Source organism: Enoplosus armatus, chromosome 17 (assembly GCF_043641665.1).
Source record: "Enoplosus armatus isolate fEnoArm2 chromosome 17, fEnoArm2.hap1, whole genome shotgun sequence".
NCBI lineage: Eukaryota > Metazoa > Chordata > Actinopteri > Centrarchiformes > Enoplosidae > Enoplosus > Enoplosus armatus.
The window spans coordinates 11,300,437-11,307,631 of record NC_092196.1 but is presented as its reverse complement, the minus strand read 5'-3'; the positions used below and the strand labels follow the sequence as shown (position 1 = coordinate 11,307,631).

The following is a 7,195-nucleotide window of genomic DNA, read 5'->3' as shown; positions in this document are numbered from 1 at the left end:
AGCCACACAACGAGACCCCAGTGTGTCACTTCTGCCATTATGTTACCGCATGATGTAGATAATACGGTTAATTGCACCATTTAAGTACAATATAAACTAAGATATAGGCCCTGTCTTGTGGAGGGGCCCTTTGTCAAAATCTAATTTTATGACCTTTGTTAGTGCTCACATGAAGCACATTCCCCTAAATCAATTTGCCACACAGACAACATGGTAGTACTATTCATTACTTTTTGAAGGAGACTTGAAGGTAACAGGGTACATGCATAATGTACAGAGGGCAGATGGTGGGTTTGAGCGGGTCAACAGCAAGTCTTTGCCCCGAGGCCACCTCACATTAATTTGGCCATGAGAGTATTTGGAGATTTAGGGTAGCCCTTACTCAAGTACTGTATGCAAGTACAATTCTGAGGTACTTGTACATGTTTTTCATTTACTTACACTACACTACATTACAGAAGAAAGTATCTTACTTTTTACTCCACCTCAACCAGCTGCAACATTTCAATGCTGCTTAATGAGTCAGTAATAATAATAATCCAATACTATACACATGTATATAACCATATCACACTGACAGGGGCCAACGCAAGTACTTCCATTTTGATTATTTTTGTACACTTTGCTGGTATTGCTACTTTTACTGAAGTAAATGATCTAAATACTTATTCCACAAGCAAAAACGGGGGTTGTTTGAGTTTAAATTTAGGATGTTTGACATTGGATTAAAGGCAACTTTCGATCCTGCCAAGTCATGTTTGTGTGTTTGGGTCCCCCTATTGGTTGATGAATGGAACAAATATCTCCAAGTGCTAAAAATACCTGCTGCCTGATCTGTTTTTTAACCCTCACACTCCTGATACAGCACTAAAACCTACAGTAACTCATTCCAAGACACAAAGCGACAACCCACTGTTATTACTGTCATTATTTTAATTTACATAGATATACAGTTAAATTGACAAAAAAAACAAAAGAATGCATTATGCTTCTCCAGCTCCATGTTGGTGCTTACACTTACTGCAGGACAGACTACAAATGGTTGGTGATATCAAATGAATTGTTGCAAGAGGAGGTCCTCTTTCCTTTTTTTCAGCAGCAAGGCACAGCATGCCCAAGTTAAAATCACCGGTTTCCTTAATTTTATTTTCATACTTCATCCACAAACGGCGTATTCATGAGGCGTCCACTAGCTGCCATGGTCTTCTTGCCATCCACAAATTTCTTTGCAGCCTGTAAAAGAAAGGACAGAGGGTTAATCAAATGTTCCATTAAAAACGTTTTAATTCACTGCACTTACGCAGCAAATTACAACTCAAACAGTACACAACTCCATTTACTGTCATTAAAGAAAGTACACAAGTAGAACTTTGAACAAACAAAAAACTAAATGGATAAATTTGTATGCTGAGATAAATAAACTTTACTCACTGAATTTGCTCAAACACAAAATGATAGTTTACTTCTTTTACCACAGAGGTTTGTACATCACTAGGTTACATTTGTCAAAATGTAAAGGCTAGTATGTAAACAACTGAAAGCTGTTTTAATAGGTTTTTTTGGCCACTTGGGGGCAGCAGAACAAACTAAGCACAACATTGACGTATTAGCATCATATATAGCTGTTACGATGAACAGTCGCCTATTTACATACTTAGTTGACATGAAGCAACATTAGCATTCATGTTTCTGGCAATCTGATGGATATAAGTCCAATATTCACTCTCCTTTTAGCTCAGTTTTGGGAAATGTCTGTCTCTTAAGCTGCTAAATGCTCCACTGTGTTCACCAGCAAGTTGCTAACTTTGTGTGTCTGTGATCTGGTCTTGGGCCAGTAGTGTACACTGTGTTTATCTGAGCTTTTTTTGCTGAAAATAGCTGCCTGCTTCTGCTGAAAATGCAACTGATGAGAGCCAAGAGAGCAGAGGGGAACTGCAGAGTTGGCTGACAATCACTATGGGACGTCACTACGAGCGACTCCTTTTTATGTTACACATAGTCTTTGTCCATAGTCCATTGTTAATATGAAGATATTAACAATATCACCACCTCTACAGCAAAGGTACTCACCTCGATCACATTGTCATGGGTGACGGCATCTATCGCCTGGACAACAGTGTCAGGGAGATGGTACGCTCCAGTGGTCAGAGCCTGAGCACCAATCTCCTCCAACAAGCTCTCAGAGTTCTCAATAGACATCAGGTACTCTGCTTTCACCTGGTTCCTGAGCAGAGAAGTCAAACACAGATCAGAGTGAAGAACATATTCTAATAAATCATCTTTCAGCACAGCGGCTCAAGCAGAACTGCATCACTAACATCTGTGTTTGGTACACAACTGCTTCACCTCTACGTCCAACGTTACTCAGCGAACTCACTTTGCTCTGGTGATGTCAGCCTCCGATACGTTTCCCTCAGCCACACCTCTCACTTGAGCAATGGCAGCGTTGATCACCTACACAGCGGGTGGCAACAAGCTCGAGTTCAGTGACATGAAATTATATCTTTAGTTACATTTGTCTTTGGAAGGAGTGAATTTGGCAATCACCTCTCCTGCAGATTCAGCTTGTGCTATGGTATAGATGCCAAACAGGCCGGAGTCAGAGTACGTGGCATTGAAGGCTGTGGCCTGAAAGACAGCCAGAGGTCATATGACATTAGGAGACAAACTTTCTCCATTTATAACTAATGCAACACACTCTCCTACGATAAAAACACGATGCCAAATAGCTGTCCTTCTTAACTTACATCAAAGGGCTGTGCGGTAGCTTTGGCAATACCCTGGCTCAGTTTGCTCGTGATGTTGGAGCCCCTCTTTACATGCGGCCCAGCTCCCAGGATCCTTTGCAGCACACTGAAGGCATTAGCCTCTGCACTACCTGTCACACCACCCTCGCTGGCAATCAGTGCGTGGACCAGGTCGTCGTTGTTCTGCACTCGCAGTTCACCTACACAAACACACACACACACGCAATAGCATCATGACAATAACACAGTGATAAATCTCAAAGAGCCTAATGTCGCTATTAAACCTGAGTTTTACCTCCACGGTACACAGCCTTAGCCACAGGTGCTCCAGCCCCACTGCGGACGCTCAGGAGCCCCTCGCCCACCTGCCTCAGGACAGAGTGCTTTACACCTGGACGCATAAATCAGACAATACTGACATTAACATTCAGCTGAAGTGGAGCATAGAGCACCTTCATGAACTGAAAAATACCGCATATTCCCTGGATAGAAACTTCCATAAGAGCATGATGCGCCTTCATTCAGGCATGCCAGCACATGTTCAAAAATCCACACATAACAAAACCATTAGTATCACTGCTGGCGTATTCTTCACATACAAGTATTGACTTAGTGCCTCTGTGTAAGAACACACATAAGCACACACACAGTTTATTTACATCAACGACACTGCTATGGATGTAAAATGGATCCTTGATAAGCAAAGCCCAATGAGAGAGGAGACAAGCTGTGACAAAGCGATGAAGTCAGACTAGACAGCACTAGCACTCACCTAGTCCTACAAGAGCCATTCTGCCAGTGGTGAAAGTGTCCTCAACAAATGACTGCAGCTACAAGAGGAGGATAAGGAGAAGGAGAGGTGTGTAAGAGCTACGCACAAAATAACAAAGACTGGTCTTTAAGGGTTAAATGAGGTATATCCATATGTCTTGCTAACTTAAGTTGCTATCATTCTCTCCAAGAAGCGAGAGAATGCACACATCCATACCTGGTTAGAGGAGACACGACCGACCATGTAGTCAGGGCAGTACAGAGAGTTGGACAGGGCGTTTTTGTACGCTGCTTCATGCAACTTCTCAATTACACCTGCGGGAGAAGATAGAAAATACCCCGAGTTACAGAAAGCATGCGTAAGTGGCGTCGTTAAATCTCTGCTAAAGTCACAGTAACAAAAGTTAGTGTCTTTAGTTTCAGTAATGTGACGTATTTATGTTCACCTCCTCCCTCATAAGGGTTAAATGAATAAAGTAGACCTCAAAAATTATGTTTAACATGTAACAAGAGATAAACAAACAACTAACACTGACACAAGATAATGCTCAAATTCTGCTGGACAACTGTGTACGAACCCAATACGCCAATATCAAATTATAGTATATTAAGGCCAACCTTCTGTTGCCGTTTGCTTTGGCCATAGAGATCAAAATCCCTTAATGAGGTAAAGTACATTTTCCACAATGAAAATGCAGGCTAGTAGCTGAACTGTTGTTCCTGGTACTAACCTATCTGAGGACACTGCTGAGCCAGAGCCTTGTCTATCTTCACCCTGGATGTCAGGTCATCCACCTCCCAAGGCCTGAACTCCTGAGCTGCCGTCACGTTGACCAAATACTCCATTACTGAATCTCTGGAGACACACACACACAGACACAGTAAAGTTAACTAACTAACTAACACACACACACACACACACACACACACACACTGAGGCATCAACATGATGACTTGAAGTAGAACATTACAGGCTTGCCACAAAGATGGCAGCACTTACAGGTGATCTCTCAAGCACTCCGAGGTGTAGACCATGGTCTCTCTTGATGATGTCACACTGCAGGTAAACAGATGACGACACAGTTGGTTCAATGTGGTGGGCTACGGTTACATTGGTGTTTATTTATAGAAGGAAAAGCAGGGACTGGAAGTGTGTGCATGTGCAGAGAGTACTCCAACTGACTGACCTCAGGCTGCCCCCCAGTGCTTCCACACCACGACAGATCTTGAAGGCAGACGCACCCTTAGTAGTCTACAAAACAACAACAAGTGTTTGAACAAGATCCTACAGCATGTTGGAGATAGAAGAACTAGAAACTAACAGCTTAAAGTACATAAAACATATGTTCAGTTCTAGCTTGCCAGACATTATGTCACAGCAAGCAGCTAAGAAAAGACACTCGTACATAATTAATTCAGCTATTAAAGAAAAAGTTTACAGTTTTCCCGAAGGCACGATCGCACATTCACAAATTACCAGGTTTGCCGCCAGTCGTAACACATGAGAGACACCCTGGTTCTCCACAGTCTCATAGCGACTCCCAGCTTTCACAAACACACCAACACTGGACAAGGGGGAGTAGTTCTCCAGTGACGCTATCACCAGACCGTTTGGAAGCTTGGACACCTGAAGCAGCAAAGAAAATTGTTACTGGAAACTATATATAATCACACCGTGTCAGCCTAATAAGTATTTTACAGTTTGATTTTAGCCTGCAGCAGCTATCTGTGTGTAGACGAGAGCGGCTCCTACCTGGACATTTTGGGGAGGGAGAGATGCTGAGGGTGGTGCGCGGCCTGCGAGGGGTTCAGTCAGAGCTTCGCTCCTCCTGGCAGCAGCATAGCAACGTTTCTGTGGGAAGCGATGACACCAAATTTAAGACAAGTGACTTCTTTAGCAGCCGTTTCATTTTCTTCCCTCCTTCACTTAAACCTAACAGTGTTTCTGTGTGAAAGTGGTGCAGCTTCAAGCAGTGCAAACATTAGGGTCCAGTTAAACAGACGGTTTTACTTTCTCCCACAGGCTCAAGTGCAAGTGCTCCACAAAAGCAGGCTGACATTATATTGGACAAATCTTAACCCCCTGAAGATTAACATGACCTCTATAGTTTCACAACACCTGCTGTCACCTACCTAACTCAGTTATATGTAAATAAAAGCTTGAGTGACGCTTATATCAGCGGTGACAAGATAAATCTGGAGGGGTCACCAGATGACCAACAGGATAGGAGAGCACTAAATGGTGTTTGTTTTGCTTCATTTGTTCCTTTTATCCTTGTTTTTTTACTTATAAATACCAGGTAGTTTGACCTCTTCTGGCCTTCTAGACACTATGTCGTTTTAGGGTGCCTTGAGACAAAAACCAATGGCTTATTATGATGCTACAACTGTCCATTATCTGGATTAATTAATTAATTAATTGATTAATTCATTTATCGACTACAGTTTCATTATCAAGCCAAAAGTGATGCAAACTATTCCACTTATGATACAAAAGAAATCTCTAAAGTCGTTTATGTTTGACAGGTTTACTTGTAAATAACTCAAAATAAGATTCAGTTGAGTTTTACGTTAATCAACAAAGCGAATAATTTAATGTTAACTAATGTGTGTGCACTATATGATCGTGTCCATATATGGCATGTCAAACAGCACAACCTGTCATGAAGTAGACAGGGTGGGTGTCCTGAAATGACCCGTTCAACTTTCAACTCCTGCCAACAAAGCCTGGTGTTACTGTTAACAATGTGTGAGTAAAATATGTGGATGTCACCATAATTATGACCAAGTTAGGGGTGTTGTTCGCTTCGAGACACCTCGATCAACAAACTTGGGATACACGAGTTCGGAGATGACCTTCAGGTTGCATCCAGCTGAGCAAAGAACCACAAGCTACAACAAGCTAAGCCGAAACACCAGGCTATTTTCCTTCACACGTATGACGTGTGATTCAGGGAGAATGTGTTGGCTACTTAACTCGGCTGTAAAACCATGCAAGCAAGCCGTACATTAGATTGACCTGCATTAGCTAGCCACCTAGCAAGCTAATTAGCCGGCGGGCTAACTACAGCTAAATGCGGTTCCACTTTACAACAGACGGAGAACCGCAACGAGCAGAGTTTGGGGTCCTGTCGGTTACACAGCTCAGAATAGACCGAGAAAACTACAGGACTCACGGGGAGATTGTTAAGAGACCGGATTCCTCTCATGACTCCAGACTCTCTCCTTCAGCCGGTACAGAAAGACAGATATGGCGTCGGGCGACGTCTTACCCACAATCCACTGCACCGTGACGCTTATCAAAGATCATTTAGGATGTCAAGATAAGTTTCAACTATTTATCATAAACTATCATAAACGCTTAGATTTGTGGTCAATAAACAATTTGACAGCAAACTAAAAGTCTATTTTCCCCCTAACCATGTCGGTTTATTAGAGAAGCCCTTTACTGCCGATAAAATAAACTAATGTGTGAAGTGTTAGTAATGACATTATACAAAATTAGGACTTTTTAAGTCACAACGATGAGATATTAAATGTCGAAATTATGACTTTGAGGTTTACTACTACAAAACTACGACATTTAAAGTCTACATTTTGACTTGGTCAAAATTAAATTCACCAAATAAAAATTATGAGCTACTAAATCACAATTATAACATTTTGGGTTAAAAAAA

The 7,195-nt window shown here is 42.0% G+C and overlaps 1 protein-coding gene across 1 annotated transcript; it reads right to left on the bottom strand.

Moving 5' to 3' along the window:
• Positions 1-913: 913 nt before the first annotated feature.
• On the bottom strand, positions 914-6,754 carry uqcrc2a (ubiquinol-cytochrome c reductase core protein 2a). Its single transcript, XM_070922992.1, has 14 exons — positions 6,695-6,754; positions 5,272-5,370; positions 4,996-5,145; positions 4,706-4,770; positions 4,519-4,575; positions 4,250-4,374; positions 3,736-3,833; positions 3,520-3,577; positions 3,043-3,138; positions 2,748-2,947; positions 2,548-2,628; positions 2,378-2,454; positions 2,071-2,224; positions 914-1,233 (listed from the first exon to the last, which is right to left on the bottom strand). Exons 1-14 carry the CDS (start codon positions 6,725-6,727, stop codon positions 1,150-1,152), a joined length of 1,377 nt encoding a protein of 458 aa, XP_070779093.1. The 5' UTR covers positions 6,728-6,754; the 3' UTR covers positions 914-1,149.
• Between the last annotated feature and the right edge of the window lie 441 nt (positions 6,755-7,195).

Coding starts and splice junctions, on each gene's coding strand:
- uqcrc2a (XM_070922992.1), bottom strand. CDS start 6,727: ATGAGAGGAATCCGGTCTCTTAACAATCTCCCC. Junction 4,375..4,518: donor GAGTGCTTGAGAGATCACCT/GTAAGTGCTGCC, acceptor GTGTGTCTCCAG/AGATTCAGTAATGGAGTATT. Junction 3,139..3,519: donor AATGGCTCTTGTAGGACTAG/GTGAGTGCTAGT, acceptor TTATGCGTCCAG/GTGTAAAGCACTCTGTCCTG.